The sequence below is a fragment of the Danio rerio genome, chromosome 21 (genome assembly GCF_052040795.2).
Source record: "Danio rerio strain M-AB ecotype USA chromosome 21, GRCz13ab, whole genome shotgun sequence".
In the NCBI taxonomy this organism is placed as follows: Eukaryota; Metazoa; Chordata; class Actinopteri; order Cypriniformes; family Danionidae; genus Danio; species Danio rerio.
The window spans coordinates 7,055,278-7,074,233 of NC_141041.1; the positions used below are offsets into that span (position 1 = coordinate 7,055,278).

Genomic DNA, 18,956 nt, shown 5'->3' on the forward strand with positions numbered 1-18,956 from the left:
TAACGTTACGTCTTTGAGCAGTTTTATTCTTAATTGCTTTGGCACATTTTTAAAAACAAACTTCACATTCATTGTTTGCTGGACTTTCAGAACTTTATAGCATGTCTGCAAAATGTAGCTACTTGCACAAAACATTTCATTCATACTTCAAAACCTACCTTAGTTGTTGAAAAAAAATAGCTTAAAGGGGCTAATAATTTTGTCCTTAAAATCATTTTAAAAATCCTGCATTTACTCTAGCCGAAATAAAACAAATAAGAAAGAAGAAAAAATATTATCAGACATTCTGTGACAATTTTCTTGCTCTGTTAAACGTAATTTGGGAAATAATTTTTTTAAAAAAATCAAAGGGGGGCTAATAATTCTGACTTCAACTGTACTCACACAAACACATATATAAAAGATAAATAGATAACACAAATTGTATTGCAACTAGAGATCATGTACCAATTTAGCAGATATTACAAACAATGTCAATATCAGATATTTATGGTGTAAACGCGTGCATACAATTGTTTGATAATTAAATTAGTAGTTTTGAGTGTGATGGCTTACACGATGAATAATGATTGAGAAGTTGTGAAGAGTTTGACAGTTTTAATGAGAACTGACTCATCAGTTTTGACCAACAAGCCAAATGCAATTTGTTTTTGTCCAAACTGCAGACAATTGTACTTACTGTTTACACAAAGCATTTGCAATTTGCTTGAATCAATAAGAAATGCCACTCTGAAGTGAACAATAAGCTAATTGTTCAGAGATCGAAACTTATTGTTTAGAAAAATTTCAATTGAGACTTGAGCCAAAGCATTTGAGATAAACTGTAAAAGCACCAGGTAGTAATGTTTAAAGTCTTAATATTTGACCACATGGGGTTTAGTTAAATCATAATAGCTATTAAATCACGTTTAAGCTATCTAAATGTATTAGACAAAAACAGAACAAGCACATGAGGAGATTAAAGACATGTTTTATTCAGCTCTTGAGAAAAAACAGACAAAACTTCAGACCTCTTTTTTACACATCATTGCAAAGTCAGTCAGTTCCATGTCACCGATCAAACACAAACACACACAGACACAAAAATTATCGCGTAACAGCTATAAATATAATCCAGTTTAGGTTGTGGGTTTTGGTGTTTGAAATACTCTCCCTTCTTGCAGTCAGTGTTTTAGTTATAGATACTGTAAATGTTGAGATATTAAGATTAGAGTTCCTCCTTATGGAACATTTAGCTACTAAGAAAGTGTTATAAACTCCTCCACAGGACGCTGGAGGGATTGTTGACCAAAGATAGTTAATATAACTAGCTGGACATGAGGTTTTGAGCTGGTGTGTGTGCTGGTGGAGCTTTATCTAGTCTCAGTAGTGCCACTGGACATCATTTATTCTGCTAAACGTTCATGCAGAGTTTACTGAAAGCATCTAATAGAATCAAACATGCACTGGGCCCAGTTTTTCAAAGAAAATAATCTAGATTAAATTGGTCCTGATTTGGAAAGCCCATGTTTTGCTATCCAGGATTAACTGATCTATTTTACTTTTAGGACAGTTTTTTTTTTTAAAAGGGCCATGATATCCCCCACTTTCGGTTCAGGTCCACCTCAGAATTTTTTTAAAAGATGCATCATAATGGGCGTGGAGCTCCGCGATCAGAGGTAGGAGTGGGCATGGCCAGCAGAGCAGGGGAGAAGGAGGGGAGCGAACAACTGCTGTCAGTTAGCTCACAAAATGAGACAAACCGTGAGGAGACGCATGATTTTATAGTTTACAAAGTTAAAATGCAAAGAAATAAACAGTAATTTAATGCCCTGCTTCATTTGTTATTCGTAATTTCATATACAGATAACCACATTTTATATCATTATAAAGATAATGGTGTTCATATAAACACTATAAATGAGGACTTCTCCCTCAATTCCTGGGTCTGAATGCAGACTCAGTGCAGCAGGTCTCTTGCCCTGTCTATTTTAACCATTAGCCCTGCTGGTAATCTGGAGGATTTAGGCAAACACAGCAGCACAGTGATGTGTCTGAATGTGAACGAACTCCCGATAAAAGACAACGTCTGCCATTCTCCAATTCTCACACTGCTCTCCCGACAAAAATGCTTACTGCACACAAGCAGCTTCGCTGATCGGCCCCGACAGCATCGCGGGGACAAACATGCAACAAACCCTGTGGATAATGGATACAGATACGACCCTTTATGAACAGCTAAATACTGTGTGCCGTGGGTCCGTGTCTCACAGCTTGGCACTGGCAGGTCTGCCTTGCCTTCGGAAAGTATGCGCATTCATGAATAATTAAAAAGCAGGCTCTTCTTATAGGATAAGAAAACTCAGCTATGAATAATAATGAGAAACCGACGTGTCATCTTTGCACTCGCAGTTCTGTGCTAAGTCGCCGATGTTGATCCCGCCCCAAAAATCATTTTAACCAGCCTCCACCGCGGTGACTGAAGCTCTGCACAAGACTTTTGGCCAGCGGAGAAATTAAAACGGTCGTGTCGAACTGAGTCTGGTTCTCTCAAGGTTTTTTTTTCTTCACTCTCATATTGGTGAAGTTTTTTTTTCCCTCTCCGCTGTCGCCACTGCCTCGCATGGTTCAGGATTGATAGAGCTACGCATCGATGAACTTGCTCTTCAGTGTTTGAACTCTCAGTAATGATTTTAAATCACACTGAACTGAGCTAAACTGAACTGAACTTAAACACTAAAAACTGAACTACACTGTTCCAGTAACTATGACCATTTATATAAAGCTGCTTTGACACAATCTACATTGTAAAAGCGCAATACAAATAAAGCTGAATTGAATTGAATTAAACCCGGAAGCTGAAATTAGCTGACAACAGCTCAAAATTGTCCAGTTTTCCCCACAATTAAAGCTGACAGGTGCTAACATGGTCTTAACTGATGCTCAAATCTGTTGAAATCTCAAAAAAGTACTTGAGTGTTTCGTGAACCTTCAAAGGATCATTGGGTTGGATCACAAATTTCAGGATTACCAAATCCTGTTTACCAGTATGTTTGCACGGTTTACCGGCACCATAGTAGTATCATGATATCAAACCCATTTGTGAGTCTGATGTTGCCCACAGGCCGTCCGTTTGACACCCCTGTATTAGATGGTCTGATCTTTTAATTCCCTCAGTTACTTTTGAAAAACTAATTTCCACGATTTGATCCAATCTGTGATCCAAAATCACTTTTACTTTTAAAAAACTGGGTCCACAAAATCAAAAGGATAAAGAAAATATTTTGAATTAATGCATGGTGATATTATTATAATGTAAAATAAGCAGGATCAAATTATACATTTCATCTATATAGTTGTTGGGAAATTCTCGTAATTGTAAAACAGCAACCTAAATTCAAAACATAAATTAAATTATATGAATATACACATTTTATTCAACTGTCAAAAAAGAAAAAATATATTAAAAGAAATAAAAACAGGATGTATAACCCCAAAAACACTGAAAAAAAAATGATTCATTGGATTTACTACATTTTTATTGTAGGTAAGTGGTTGCAAAAAAAATTATATGTGCTGAATTTAAACAAACACATTAAATGTAAGAATGTTCAACTATATTTCTTTGCTTAAATTCAGTCCATATCAATTACTTGCAACCACTTACCTTCAACAAAAATGTATTAAATTTAATGAATAATTTTTTTCAGTGCATATGCATTGTAAAATTCGCCCAATAAAAACATAAAGCAGTAACACTTAGGTAAGGACAGGACAGAATGACCTCTGACCTCCACATTCTAGTTCTTATCTCTAGTTTTTAATGTACCTTTGGCTTTCATACCAGCGGTCAGTGTTGAGACTGGCTCAGATAAATGCAGAAACAAGCAAACTTCAACAAACTGAGTCGTTTCTCATTTCAGAAAGAAGCCCTTTTCTTGAGTGCAGCAAGAGACGGATGGCTTTAGAGGACAGTTCAGACTGCAGAAACACACACAAGTTCCTAAACACAGAAGGTAAACACTTTAAATCACTCACATCAGACTCTCAAATCGACAAATATCAAAGGCTTTAGAGCAGCGCGCAGCAAAATACATTCCACCATTACTTAAGAACACCAAACAGGCTGCAGCAAAGGTTTCTGGGTAAAGGCCTTTACACACGCAAAAACAGGCTTTGTTTATATCCCTGCAGTGGCCCTAAAACACACCTGCTGTGTTTGTAACCATGCTAACACATTAAAAACTAGTTAGTTTGTTCTTTTAAAGCAGGGATGTCAGACTTAATTCCTGGAGGGCCGGAGCCCTGCAGATTTTAGTTCCAGCCCTGCTTCATCCAACCTGTCTGTTGGTATCAAACAAGCCTAAAGGACTCAGTTAGTTTGATCAGGTGCGTTTAAATAGGGTTGGAACTAAACTGTGCAGAGCTGCAGCCCTCCAGGAACTGACTTTGACACCTGTGCTTCAAAGTAATTAAACATAAAAAATGTTCAGCTTTCAGCTCATCTACGGAACAAAGATTTCTGGGAAATAAATCTCTAGTGTTTCCCTGCTTTGGTGTTGAGGTCAAGTTGACGTTAATGCATTAAATCCAGCAAATCGAGTGAAATAAAAACATAAATTAAATGAGAAAAGCAGCTGTGTGTGTACGGGAGCGTGACTGATAATATTCCATCTAAAACTCCTTTTTGTTAAATAAATCCTGCACAAACAAAATGGAGAACTGTTTCCATTGAACGTCTTAAAGGTTAGCTTAAATAAATCCTGTAAAACACATTGGTTAGGAAATGCATCTTGTTGCAAAAAGGGGGAAAGGTACAGTGACTGAAAGAGCACAAATGTGCTGCGCATGAAGAAAACAAATGCAAATAGAAAAACACTTACAAATAGAGAAAACACCTTCAACAAAGTGACAGCACATGAAATATCTTGAATGAAAATATACTGCGACAATAGTTATGTTTCCATCCACCTATTTTTATTTCGCATATTGGATAAATTTGCGAACAAATTTTAAAAATTGGCCTAACTGAGTAAGATAAACTTTTTATTCAATAAGAAATACTGATGCGCATAAACTACAATGGAAACACTTTTACTAGTATGCGCACTGTAAAACATCTGAAATGTTGTTTTGGTCATTCTAAAAGGCTGTAACCATCTCAGTATTAGTGTTATTATAGTATTGATGACCTCCAGAACTGTCTGTGAAGAGCGTCTGTGCTGCGTGTCTCATTCTTTAAAACGCCACTGCACGTTCATTGCATGTCAGGATTGCCTTCTGAGATGCAAGTCATTTATTAAATGAAGAAAAGATTTTACCAGAGCACAAAGATTTTACTGCAGCAAATGCAGTTTTTACTGATGATATTTGGCGCCAGTTAATCAGGAAGTAACGATTTTGTTCTCTTTGACTTCTCTTTTGCTTTGTTTCCACTTCTTTTATGCGATCTTCCAGTTTTGCGCATACATTCAATTCACATCTTTAAATGGAAACAGCTAGTTATACTGGCAAAATAAGTAAAATCAGATAAAAAAAATGGTCAAACTATCTAACTTATAATATCTGTTGTTGAGAGTTGCTACGAATCTTCTTATTGTAACACAGCAATTTTAAAATTCATATAATAAATTACATTTTATAAATATATGCATTACATTTTTTTTTATAAAAAGTAAAATGTATAAAAAAAAGGGAAAAAAAACAAGTTGTTGGTGAAATAAGCTTGACCAATACTGGGAAACTGTCCAATAATAATGATTATTGGAAGCAGTGAACACTACAGTAAGGACACACACTCAGAACAGACACAAATACAGAACTGTGCTGCAAATTGTGCAGAGCACAGCGCTAAAGGCCGTTTTATACTTCTGCATCGAGTGATCGACGTGACCCACGGCGCCTGCCTTGCGCGTAGTTGTGCATTTATACTTTTGTGCGCTGCTTGTGTTGCTCTGCAATAACACTTCTGAAACGCTAGCTGGCACTAGGTGTTCATGTTCCTCTGTGTAAACACAAAACAAAAGTTTGCATGTGGAGCTCCTTCACAGGACTCAACACTTGCTCCATCTGGCTCGCAGCTCTGTCCACACTCATCACCGATACCAAACCAACCAATCACATAGCTTGCGTTACATGTCGTTGCGACATGTAGTTACATTTTTGAGGGATGCACGTCAGCATCAGTGATGGGTCTGCGACCACACAAGGGCTACGTTGGACCATATGTGTGCACTTGACGCAGAAGTAAAAATCAGCCTTAATGTGTCAGGGGACCCTAAAATGTGACGAACCCTTCCTGTTTAGAGTCAGCTGTGTTGTTAAGAGGTGAGTTTTTAGTTTATTTAAACGTCCTTTGTAACTTATTTTATCATACGGCTTCTTGTGGTTTGTATATTGTCAGTTATAAAACTAACTCTAACATGGCATTAAGATAAAAAATTTTTTAATGTCATTTGTGCAAAAAATAAACACAAAAAAAACTCAGATCTTCAACAACACCATTGACTCTAAACAGGAAGTAGCTGGGTTTGTCACTTTTTGTTGTCTCCCAACACATTTCCATTGTGGTCTGCATTATCTGCAGTGTGTTTCTATATGTGCATGTATTGTGAGTGTTTGAGTGTGTGTGTGTTGTCAAACTGATAAAGATGTTTTCTTGTTTTTCTATTTGCATTTGTTTTCTTAACTTGCAGCGTGTTTGAGCTCTCACGACCACCATAAAAAAGGGTGCATTGGAGGTAGAGGAGGTGAAGAGGAGATTCAGGGCACAGACTCCTCCGTCGTTCCTGCTAGTTTCTCCTCGTCGCCCTGTTTCTGGTGCTGCAATCGGGCGTAACTCACAGCGTCTCCTCTGAAAAACAAACAGAGCACAAGCCTTAGTATGGCAAGAGTAACTTGGTTAAGAACTGTTAAAAATAGATGCAAATATAGACTCACTTCTTTCCAAGAGACGCAAGTCCGTACAGAACTCCTGTAGCAAAGGCAATAGCGTTACCAACCAAAGTTGTGATAGAGAAGCTCAGAAAGACGGGAAACAGCGCCATCCTAAGGGAGAAAATGAAATTAGGGATAATTTTGATTAAAGGGCCATGAAACCCCCTTGTTTCAGCAGGGTGTTTTCACACCTCTACTTTGGAAAAAGTCAGGAAAGTGGGCGTGTCGGAGGAGGGAAAAAGTCAACGTCCATAAAAATTTGCATAAAAAGGTAAGTGTCAATTTGGGCATGTGCTGATTTTCACACAGGCAAAACAAACACAGACACAGAGGAAAAAGACAGTGACTGTGTTTACTGATGGACATCAGTAATCAAATTATTTGCCAAATTTTTAAATGGTGGACTTTAACTGCAATTTGGCTCTTTCATTCAGCAATTTCATTCATGCCCCTCGTGACAAACGAGATATTTGATTCAAGGAATAGCTGGAAGCGTGTATCTTTCATGCAATGTTTGTTACCGCATGGCGAATGAGAGAAAAAACCCCTCCGCATTTCTCTGTAACTTAGATGCACTCGGTAGGTAGTGTCAGAAAGCCGCAGGTGTTATCCCTTTCACAAAATGCGGTGAAAATCCTCCACGACGGTAAGTTTGATTGTGGTGCTAACATGTTTACACTCGGAGATCAGCATTTACAGCGGATTTTTCAGTCTTTAATATTGTAGTGATATTAATGTACGGTAAACTTTAGTTACTTTAGAAATCATTTGACTAAGGTCTGTCTTTAAACACTGAAAGAGTACTGCTGACGATAGGAACTAACTTTGTCTCTGAATAAACAAAGACACTGATCGCTTACCAAATCTGTAGAGACAGGACAATCAAAACAAACTGGATCCGCGTCTTTATTAAAAAGAGACGAGCGGTGAATCTGGATTTCACCATTTCCAGATGAGAAAAGCTCTCAGGTAATCAATTTTCCTTGAGCACGTATTTCTGTCGTGCGTTGCGTGCACTGTAGTCCACACGTGAGCTGCGCTCTCATAGAGGGAAAATGAAAACAAAACCTTTACTGCAGTAAATTATAAAAGCAACACTGACGACCCGTATCTCCAAACAATTCCTGTTCTCCCGCTTAGCAACACAACGCGGCATCTCTCTGCCATCTGAACACTGTAACTGGTAAAAACAGGCTTGGAAGCTATCATGCATATTAATGAAGTTGCACTGCATACACAGTAGAGCGCACTGATTGGTTTGAACCAAGTCTTACTCATGAATGAATGCAGCACACTCAGAGACGTAATAAGGAACTCCCAGATACAGATGTCCAGTCTACACTACTACAGCTTCAAAAAATCGTTTCAAACCGGAAGCACAAATTTGCTCGAAATAACGCAAAGACAACCTACTTTCACTTTTAAGAAAAATATATGTGTCCTGATAGTGTTTTTAGCAGCTCAAAAAATGTGTTTTTGCGTTTCGTGACCCTTTAAAGAAAAGTCAGAAGGGCCACTTTTAAAAAAATTTTGATTTATACATAATCTGACGCAAGCTTTCCATGGATGTATGTACTGTTAAGATAGAAAATGCTAAAAAACAATTTAAATATTGGGAAGACTGCCTTAAAGTCAATCAAATTAGGTTCTTATCTATGCATATTACTAATAATAAATAATATTTTGATATTTTTATGGTAGGAAATTGAACAACACAGAACAACATATTTACTTAATATACTACTGATTTATGGCATATTTTATTTATTTTTTAATTTAGACATATAATTTATTGTTGGCTGTTCCTTCAAATATACCCAAAATATTTACATTTCATTAAAAAACATTTTTTATTTCATAAATTAGATTTTTAAATGGCTTAGATACATGTATAAAGTTAGAAAATATTTATTGCAGACATACCGCTATAGAAAACAACACCAGTTGAAAATTTTTAAGTTTCTCTGGATTTATAAAGGATTAATAAAGTTTTAGAATGATAAATATTTTTTGTTTTATCTTGTAAGGTACTAATGACATTTATTTATTAATACATTTTTGGTTTACAATAAAAAAAGTTGTTAAAAATAATACACAATAGCAACATTTTACCTTCAGAATAGTAACATAGAAATCACACTTTTTTTTTCAATCGCAATAAATGAAAACTTTTTAATTCTGACAAACTTTTTTCTTAAAAAAGCCTCGAAATTACAATATAGTAAATACAAAATACAATAAAGTGACATTTAAAGGCTTTACTAGGTTAATTTGGGTAACTAGGCACGTTAAGGTAATTAGGCAAGTTATTGTATAACGATGGTTTGTTCTCTAGACTATTGAAACAAAATATAGCTTAAAGGGGCTAATAATTCTGTCCTTAAAATGATTATTTAAAAAAATTAAATCTGCTTTTATTCTAGTTGAAATAAAACAAATAAGACTTTTACCAGAAGAAATAATATTATCAGACATATTGTGAAAATTTCCTTGCTCTGTTAAACATAATTTGGGAAATACTTTGAAAAGAATAAAAACTCAAAGGGGGGCTAACATATAATATAATTATAGAATTTTTGAATATAATAGTTATGTTATTAAATATAATATAATATATAAATATATAATTTCTTATGGAATTTACATGCATAAGAATAAGTAAAAAAAACCAAGATAATAAAAGACAAGGAAATATATATATTATTACTATTCTTTTAAAGCCAGCTATTTAAAAAAGCCAATTCAGTTATTAATCATAATTACTTGTTTAACAATTCAACATCAGCACACAAGCAATGTTCATGCCATAATACATTTGAAGTCAGAATTTCTTATTAATTACCGATTTCTTTGATCTTAGCCATGATGACAGTACATAATATTTTACTTGATCTTTTTTCAAGATACTAGTATTCAGCTTAAAGTGACATTTAAAGGCTTAACTAGGTTAATTAGGCAAGTTAGGGTAATTAGGCAAGTCGTTGTATAATGATGGTTTGTTCTGTAGGAAATCGAAGAAAAAAAACATTGTTTAAGAGGCTAAAATATGGACCTTAAAATGGTTTAAAAAAATGTAATACTGCTTTTATTCTAGACGAAATAAAGCAAACAAGACTTCCTCTAGAAGAAAAAATATTATAGGAAATACTGTGAAAAAATCATTGCTCTTTTAAACATCAAGGAAATATTTGAAATATTACATTTTAATAATTTTGACTTTAACTGTATATAAATTGATGATGTACTATGGTGTGAGATATTGCTAGTGTGTGTCTGACCCGCAGTAGAAGAGTGCTTTCTGCCAGGGCTTCAGTCGATCTGCACGCGCCGCCACTGCATTAGCAAACTCCACAAACTGACAGCAGAACGGCACCTCACACAGAAACAGCACAAACGCCGTCAACCTGAAGGACAAAAAAACACACACATACTTCATATTCTGAGTGGCAAAACACCAGCTTCATGAACAACGGCAATTAAAAAGGGGGAAAAGTTCTTACACCATCCAAACTCCAGCAGCTATGTTCAGCGGATGCACAGTAACACAGTTCCAAACGCCCATTGTTGCACATGCTAGAAAACAAACATTTAGATTAGCCATGCGTATTATTATTATTATTATTATTATTTTACAGCAATACAGTAATGTTCCAGCTGCAACAGTAATGTTAGTGGGAAATCAATATGTGCTTTTCAAATTGCTATAGTGTGGTAAAGTCAATATGAACAAGCTAGCAATTTAATTACTGAAGCCCAGAGTTATAATTACATGTAATCAATTTAAAACAAATAATTTAATATCAAAACAATAAAAATAAAATGCTTATACTTAGATATACGATGATCTGTGTTTATTATGCAATTGTTATATAATTATATTTACTGATTAAATGTTTAATTGGTTTAACTATATTATCACATTCTACAGCAGTTTTTTTAATGGGAAGTAAAACAAACTAAATAAATATAAAAAATTTAAATAAGATTATAAATAAGTAAAAATAAGAATATATATTAGTAAGTATATATATATTATATGTGTATATATATTATACTTATATATATATATATATATATAAGTATAATAAGTATATATATATATATATATATATATATATATATATATATATATATAATATATATATATATATATATACAGGGTTCAACGCTAAGGATTTTTTATACGGGTCCGATCGGGCCATTGGTTGAGATTTTTACTTGCCCTGCCAAAATTTTCACTGGCCCCACCAAAAAAACTAAAAAGTTAATAGCTATTTCTTAGCCACATATTTTAAATAGTGGCAAAATTAAGCCTGTGAATCTAGAATTTAAACATTTAAAATATGTTAATAAATGTATAATGAGCAAAATTCAAGAGTTTATGCAAATGAAAGAGCAGTATGAAAAATATGCTGGTATTTTAATGCAATTCTAAATAGTTTTTATAAAAATGGCTTGCCAAACTGACAACTGTTTTTTTTTTTTTTTCAGTTTCTTAATTTTGTACCCATGTAATTGTCTGCTTCTAATGCTTTAGAAACAGACGTTTTTTTAGCCTCATTGTTTAATTTTGCCGCCATGTTGCCATCTTTTCGCTTTACTGGTTGTTACCAGGTTACAAAAAAAAAAAACGTGCTCATCGTTACTGGCCGATAGGGGCCAGTAACAATCCTGTCTACTGTCCCGAGTGTCTTTCACGCTGGCCCCGGGCCACCGGGCAGTCCTTATTGTTGAGCCCTGATATATAAATATTTATATATATATGTGTGTGTGTATATATGTGTGTGTGCTGTCAAAAGAAATATATTTACATATATTTGTATAAGTAAGTCTAAATGGTCACACTTTACAATAAGGTTCATTAGTTAATGTTACTTAATGCAATTACTAACATGAACAAACAATGAAAAATACATTTACCACTGTATTTGTTCATGCTAGTTGACGTTAGTTAATGAAAATACAGCAGTTCATTGTTAGTTCATGTTAACTCAAGGTGCATTAACTAATGTTAATAAGCATGAGATTGGATGTTAATATTGCATTAGTAAATGTTCAATTATGAATAACAAATGCTGTACATGTGTTGTTCATGATTAGTTCATGTTAGTAAATCCATTAACTAATGAACCTTATTGTAAAGTGTTACCATCTAAATATATATGTAAATTTATATATATAAATAAAAAATAAAATATATATTAATTTTATTTATAAATAAAAAATATATATATATACACACAGTTGAAGTCAGAATTATTAGTCCCCCTGACTTATTAGCGCCCCTGTTTATTTTTCCCCAATTTCTGTTTAATGGAGGGAAGATTGTGTCAGCACATTTCTAAGCATAATAGTTTTAGAAACCTATTTCTAATAACTGATTTATTTAATCTTTGTCATGATAACAGTAAATAATATTTTTCTTGATATTTTTCAAGACACATCTGTACAGCTTAAAGTGACATTTAAAGGCTTAACTAGGTTAATAAGGTGAACTAGGCAGGTTAGGGTAATTAGGCAAGTTATTGGATAACAGTGGTTTGTTCTGTAGACTATCGGAAAAAAAAATAGCTTAAAGGGGCTAATAATTTTGTCCCAAAATTGTTTTTTAAAAAAATTAAAAACTGCTTTTATTCTAGCCGAAATAAAACAAATAAGACTTTCTCCAGAAGACAAAAATATTATCAGACATACTGTGAAAATTTTATTGCTCTGTTAAAAATAATTTGGGAAATATTTAAAAAAAGAAACAAAAAATCAAAAGGGGGCTAATAATTCTGACTTCAACTGTATGTATATATATATATATATATATATATATATATATATATATATATATATATATATATATATATATATATAAAGATAAAGTATAAATGATCTTATATAAATTAAATGCAGTACAGTACTCTATAGTGAGAACAAAATAAAGCAAAAATGTATTCATTGCTTTGTTTAATGGTTTGTTTGTTAGCTACTTCAGGAACCAGTTATACGTTTTTATCAATGTTAGAATATTAAAAACACAGATGAACACACAGAGCAGCTGCTCGGCCTGATGGAGAACAAGCTTTTGTTGCTTTGATGAGCAGCTGTTTCTGTCATCTGTCTCAGCATGTAGAGAACAGACAACTATTGATACACACACACAGTTGTACCAGCTATGTGTGTGCTTGCTTGTGTTGTGTTCAGTCTTTGTGTCTAAATGTATGAATAGAATAGCACAGAAGTGCACTCGCCTGCAGCAAAACCATACAATATAAAAGTCAGAAGAGACAGACAAAAAGAAACGTTTTGAGGTAAAGATTAGAGAAAAACTGAAAAAAAAAAGTTTTTATTAATGATTTTATTCATTAATTTTCCTTCGGCTTGGTCCCTTATTTATCAGGGGTCGCCACAGCGGAGTGGACCGCAAACTTATCCAGCTTATGTTTTACACAGCGAATCCTCTTCCAGCTGCAACCCAGTACTGGGAAACATCCATACACGTTCATTCAAACACATAAACTGCAGCCAATTTAGTTTATTCAATTCACCTATAGCACATGTGTTTGGACTGTGGGGGAAACCGGAGCACCAGGAGGAAACCCACAAGAACACGGACTAAATACTTATATTGTAGTGAATAAAATGAGAATGAAATGCTTTTTTTTTTTCTTAAATATTTTTTTTGTAAATTAAAATTTTTATTTACTTTTATTTAGTTTGTTATAGTAACTAAATTTTTTGTTTGTTTATTTAGGCATTTTCTAATTATTGTCATACAACTTTAATTTTAATATAGAATAAAATTTAAATAACAAAAAAATTTATTAAATATTTTTTGTTAGTTTACTTAGTTACTTTTATTTAATTAGTTATAGCTACTTATTTTTGTTTATTTATTTAGGCATTTTAATATGATGTGCTACAAGATTTTAAATCAAACTAAATTAAAATAAATCAAAATATATAATTATTTAATTATTAGAGTAATATTTTTTCTTTTTTATTTACTTACTTCAATTTAGTTAATTGTAGTTTTTTTTATTTTTAAATGTATTAATTTGAGTATTTTAAAATTGTCATACACGCTTTTAACTTACATAGTTAAAACATACATATGTGCATTATAAACTTAGTATACACATAACATTTACTTAAAATGTTTACAATCACAAATAATAAATAAATAATTTGTAATATTCTTTTATTCATTTTCCTTCGGTTTAGTCCCTCATTTATCAGGGGTCACCACAGAGGAATGAACCGCCAACTTATCCAGCATATGTTTTATGTAGTGGATGCCCTTTCAGCTGCAACCCAGTACTTCATACACAAACACACACACACACACACACAACAGCCATATATTATCTATAGAGCATGTTTGGATCGTCGGGGAAACCGGAACACCCGGAGAAAACCCACACCAACACGGGGAGAACATGCAAACTCTACACAGAAATGCTAACTGGTCCAGCCGGGACTCGAACCAGCAACCTTCTTGCTGTGAAGTGACAGTGCTAACCACTCAGCCACCGTGTCGCCATACACATAACATTTACTTCAATTTTTGATATTCACAAAAAATAAACAAATTAATAAAATAATAATAAAAGATAATAATAATAAAACTTTAAAAATACATTACAAAAAATAATAGACAATTTTTAAACAAGTTTTCCTCGCAATAACTAATTTTGAAAACCTAAATCAAACTGAAACATTCAATGAATTTGTTCTTTTCATTGCTATTGTTGACTTATATTATAGATCTACACTTTTATATGTTTGTACAGAATAAAAAAATAATAATAATATAGCTCCTGCACCAGAGTGAGAGATATTGTATTAGTTTATAACACATAGCGGTCCATAACAAAAGAGATGGCAGGAGAAAAGGAAAAGCAAGAGCAGAGAAAGTTGCCGTTGCTATGAAACCTGTGTTACCATGACAGTGTCACACAAAAAAGAGCTCTTGATAACCACAACACATCAAACACCATCCCATTAAACACAATACTGTATATAATGATTGATATTCATGTTGCTGCATGTGTTTTTTTTTCTGACACTGACAGATTACCATATTCATTACAGTAGTGTTCCTATGACAGCATAAATATATGGTGCTGTTTTCTAAGGGAGTCCTTGTGTGAAAGTGCGATTGATTAAACATTCTGGCAGATCACAGAGCTCTTTGTTCGAAATATTGATTAGATTGATGGCTTTGGTTCATTTTCATCTCAAATTAATAGGTTATATGCTACTTTAAATGATATTGTGGTTGATAATCCGCTTGTTAAGTGTGACGTCACGCGAAGCGGCTTCCGGGTCCAAGCGCTCTATTCAACTGAATGGTAATAACTGAATGATAATAAACGTTTACAAAGCGATTTAATGCTTTCGAAAATCACGATCGCAGTATATATGTCTATGCCTAATATCCAGTGGCCGGAAAGTGATAAATGTTTTTATAAATTGTAAAATTTTTGGTATTTGTTATGCAGCAAGCCCAGAGATTGTTGTGTACACTATGATTTTATATAAAATTAACTTTCATGTGTGATAGGAATAAACGTACATACGTCACAAACACGTCACCACTTAACAAGCGGATACCTGTGTTGTTTACCTATGTTATAATATTGAGTACAACAGGGTATTTTAAACTGGGGTCAAGAAGTGTGTATGAAAGGATTGGATTAAATTAAATAACAAAACAAAGCTTACAAAAATAACAACATTTAATTAAATTTAATTAAATTCAACCTAATTAAATGAAAAAAAAAACAAATAAATAGGCAACAATTTATTTTAAAGTGCTCTCGTTACAAGCTCTATTTACTTACTATAGTAACTACAATTAATTATGTATAATTACATGCTAGTAACCCTAATCCAAACCTGCATTCTAACCCTAACAATATAGTATGTGTAATTTGTAGTTAAATGAGTAGTTACACTCTAATAAGAACACCTTAAAATAAAGTGTTACCAAACATTCACTCATTCATTCATTTTCTTTTCTGCTTAGTCTCTTTATTAATCTGAGGGTCGCCACAGCGGAATGAGCTGCCAACTTTCCAGCACATGTTTTATGCAGCGGATACCCTTCCAGCTACAACCCATCACTGGGAAACTCATACACACTCATTCACACTCATACACTATAGACAATTTTAGCTTACCCAATTCACCTGTACTGCATGTCTTAGGACTTTTGGGGGAAACCGGAGCACTATATATATAAATATATCTTAAAAATCATTTTAAAAAAATAGTACAAAATAGTTGTGGTTAATAAAAAAATATAAAAAATACTATATAACATATAAAATAATTTTATATATATATATATATATAGTATACTGAATTATATGTATATAAATATTTATTATATGAAAATATGTATATAAATAAACATATATAAATAATAAATATAAGTGAGTACAAATATAATGACATAAATATGAATATATAATTAGCATATTATTACATATTATATAAGTAAATATAACAATGCAGTAACGAGGACAAAATAATTTAAAATGTAATATTTTAATTGTAATTATGTAATTAAATATGAATTTATTTATTTGTATTTTAGTATTTGTGTTTAATTATTTATTTTAGTTTGTATATTTAAACAAAAACAAATATATATTATGGTACTACAATGACTACACAAATAAATATTTGATTATATTCAAATAGTTTATATAATTTTTAAACAGTTATATATTAATATTTATTAAATATATATTTTTTTAAATATTGCAGTCTTGCATAAGTGAAGACAATTTGTTATGAATTGTAACAAATTTATTAAATACATATTTCTAAGTATAAATTGGGTCTTTATATTAGGGATGCAACAATTGACTAGTTTCACCATTAATCGCACTTTAATTTGTCACGGTTAATTAATCGTTAAGGCTTCTAAACACCGCGTTTCTGTTGCACAAAGTGAAACTGCTGCATCAAAACAAAGTTTAGCCAACTGTGTGCTACTTCCGGGTTTATACACCGAGGCTAATACACACACTGGATTAACAATCCGGCAGCGGGCCGTTAACATATTGCGTCTTTTACGCGCACAAGTTCGTTATTTCCGAAGGAGGTGTATACAGGCGATATTCTTCAATGCGGAAGTGTGCCTTTTTTCGCTTTTTAAAACTTCACGATTCAGTTGCCTGTGGGAGAAATGACTAGGAATAATAAACCACAGAAAACGGCCAAACTTGCTCTATAAAACAAGTGTTTGCATGATTATACAAACAAAGTAGAATCATATAAAAAGAAAGTATGAGTTTGCAACATCAAGCAGCATAACAAGCTGTTTTTAATGTCTAAAATAAATAAAAGTGAATGAAACCCGAAGTTTCAAGCCAAAAAGATTCAAATGGCTCCGCCCACTCGTACGCGGAGAATAAGGTGAATCGGGAGCGACGCGTTCACGCCTTCCAGGGACACTCAGTTGAAAACATCTCACGCTGTAGCGGCTTTCAGTGCAATGTAAACAAAAGATGTGTTCGACGAATTACTACAAATTATTAAAGTGATTATGTATGTATGAATGCAGATGATAACAACAGTTCATTTAAATATTTTTTTAGATTGGACAAATACAATTTATTTATTTTTTTGTTCTGACATTTATTTTCAGCGTAAAATTATTACTTCAAAAATTAAAACCAAAAACTTTACTGACTTAATTTTAAGTCCAAAGAAAAATGGACTATTGTTTGTTTTTTATTATTATTTTATTTTTAAGTATTTAGTTACTGAGTGGCAGTAAACAACACTTAGTTGTAAATAGATCAAATAACCTTTTACAAGAAAATATTGTTTTATTCTGTTTGCGAATTCTGCAAGTTTTTCAGTGTGTTTCTTCGTAAATATTTATTTTAACGAAAACTATTTTTACACAATTTTGTTTATCATACATGATAATATATCGATTTTAGGATTGGGGCATTTTAAAGACTGAAAACCTCTAAGGAAGTGATGTCACTGAGCACACCATGATTCATCATCTTTTCTTATATTGACATACCTTAATTTATAAAGAGAAGCCACTAGGAGTCATGTGATTGCGCAGCAGGGTGTGTGTGTGACATAAGATCATTTTTTGGAAGGTTTTGGACACACACACACACACACCTGTTTATAAGACCAGTTTTTCCCGACCCTGTTCCAAGAGGCACACCAACAGTACATATTTTTGTTGTTGGTGTTTCAGGTTTTGGGGTCTTCTCTAATGTTCTGATGAGTTGATTCAGGTGTGTTTGATTAGGAAGAAGGTGAAAATGTGTACTGTTGGTGTGCCTTCAGGAACAGGGTTGGGAAACACTGTATTAGAAGATACTGAACAGGAAACACCTTTACTCTGGTGCATTAAACCTGTGTGATACTCACATATGCCACCTAGCACACCGGCCAGTTTGCAGATCCAGCGGTACCACCAGGACATGCCATCCTCATCTGTGGCAGTTTTGGTTGGTGCTTCAGCCTCTTCTGTGCTCATTTTCCACTGTTGAATTATTCAGGCTCCCAGTGTCTCACTTACAGCACAGCGGCACCTGCAGTACCAGCGGCGGCCTGAGGAGTCGCTGTTTCCACGAAAAGGACAATAGCTGGAAACTACAGCTGACTGTAGTGTCAGGCAAATAAACTAATAGCGGAATAAAGTTATAAAAGAACCGGGACTTGAAAATATGAGCGAGAAATCTGTCCTTTAAAGTAAAAAATGGTTGAAAATATCGCTGTGAGGAGAATAACGCGCCGTTATTTACCTGACGCCGCTGCTGATATTATGGTGTTATAGAGGCAGAAGACAGCTAACGTTACACATCCAGATATACTCCAAACCTGTCAGAAAAGCGTGTATTTGTAAAAATGTCGAGTTCAGATGGTTTTCTGAATCGTTGTCCTCAGAGTTAAATAATCCTTAAAGCGTCAGGTTCATTTACTAGAGCTTTTGCTCCGCGGCTCTTTCTTGGAGGTTCCCTTGTCTGCGTTGCATTGTGGGCGGAGCCAATAATGCGTCACTGCAC

The 18,956-nt window shown here is 33.5% G+C and overlaps 3 protein-coding genes across 9 annotated transcripts in view; 2 read left to right on the forward strand and 1 right to left on the reverse strand.

Moving 5' to 3' along the window:
- The window catches only part of rexo4 (RNA exonuclease 4), a 174,015-nt gene that overhangs the window by 12,807 nt on the left and 142,252 nt on the right, over nucleotides 1-18,956 (forward strand). The window lies entirely within an intron of this gene.
- The window catches only part of mob1bb (MOB kinase activator 1Bb), a 32,015-nt gene that overhangs the window by 622 nt on the left and 12,437 nt on the right, over nucleotides 1-18,956 (forward strand). For all 4 annotated transcript variants that reach the window (XM_087299483.1, XM_087299484.1, XM_087299485.1 and 1 more), the window contains exon 2: nucleotides 3,903-3,995. The gene's annotated coding sequence lies outside the window, so the exon portion shown is untranslated. The remainder of the gene's footprint in view (nucleotides 1-3,902; nucleotides 3,996-18,956) is intronic.
- cacfd1 (calcium channel flower domain containing 1) lies at nucleotides 951-18,932 on the reverse strand. Of its 4 annotated transcripts, XR_015519941.1 has the most exons (8): nucleotides 18,696-18,932; nucleotides 18,319-18,512; nucleotides 10,416-10,488; nucleotides 10,194-10,319; nucleotides 6,919-7,026; nucleotides 6,713-6,832; nucleotides 2,831-4,268; nucleotides 951-2,444 (listed from the first exon to the last, which is right to left on the reverse strand). XR_015519941.1 is itself a non-coding variant. In XM_087300685.1 (6 exons), the coding sequence occupies exons 2-6, from the start codon at nucleotides 18,425-18,427 to the stop codon at nucleotides 6,742-6,744; spliced, it is 507 nt and encodes a 168-aa protein (XP_087156811.1). In that variant the 5' UTR covers nucleotides 18,428-18,512; nucleotides 18,696-18,932; the 3' UTR covers nucleotides 3,389-6,741. The 4 variants fall into 4 exon arrangements, 1 of the variants encoding a protein (XP_087156811.1); XR_015519940.1 differs by having other exon boundaries at nucleotides 18,319-18,932; XR_015519939.1 differs by having other exon boundaries at nucleotides 2,831-6,832; nucleotides 18,319-18,932.

Bases quoted from the DNA above. Each gene is read 5' to 3' on its own strand.
- cacfd1 (XM_087300685.1), bottom strand. From the start codon at position 18,427: ATGAGCACAGAAGAGGCTGAAGCACCAACCAAAACTGCCACAGATGAG. The intron at 10,320-10,415 runs GTAAGAACTTTT...TTTGTCCTTCAG, and splicing joins GCTGCTGGAGTTTGGATGGT to GTTGACGGCGTTTGTGCTGT. The intron at 6,833-6,918 runs GTGAGTCTATAT...TTTGTTTTTCAG, and splicing joins CTTGCGTCTCTTGGAAAGAA to AGGAGACGCTGTGAGTTACG.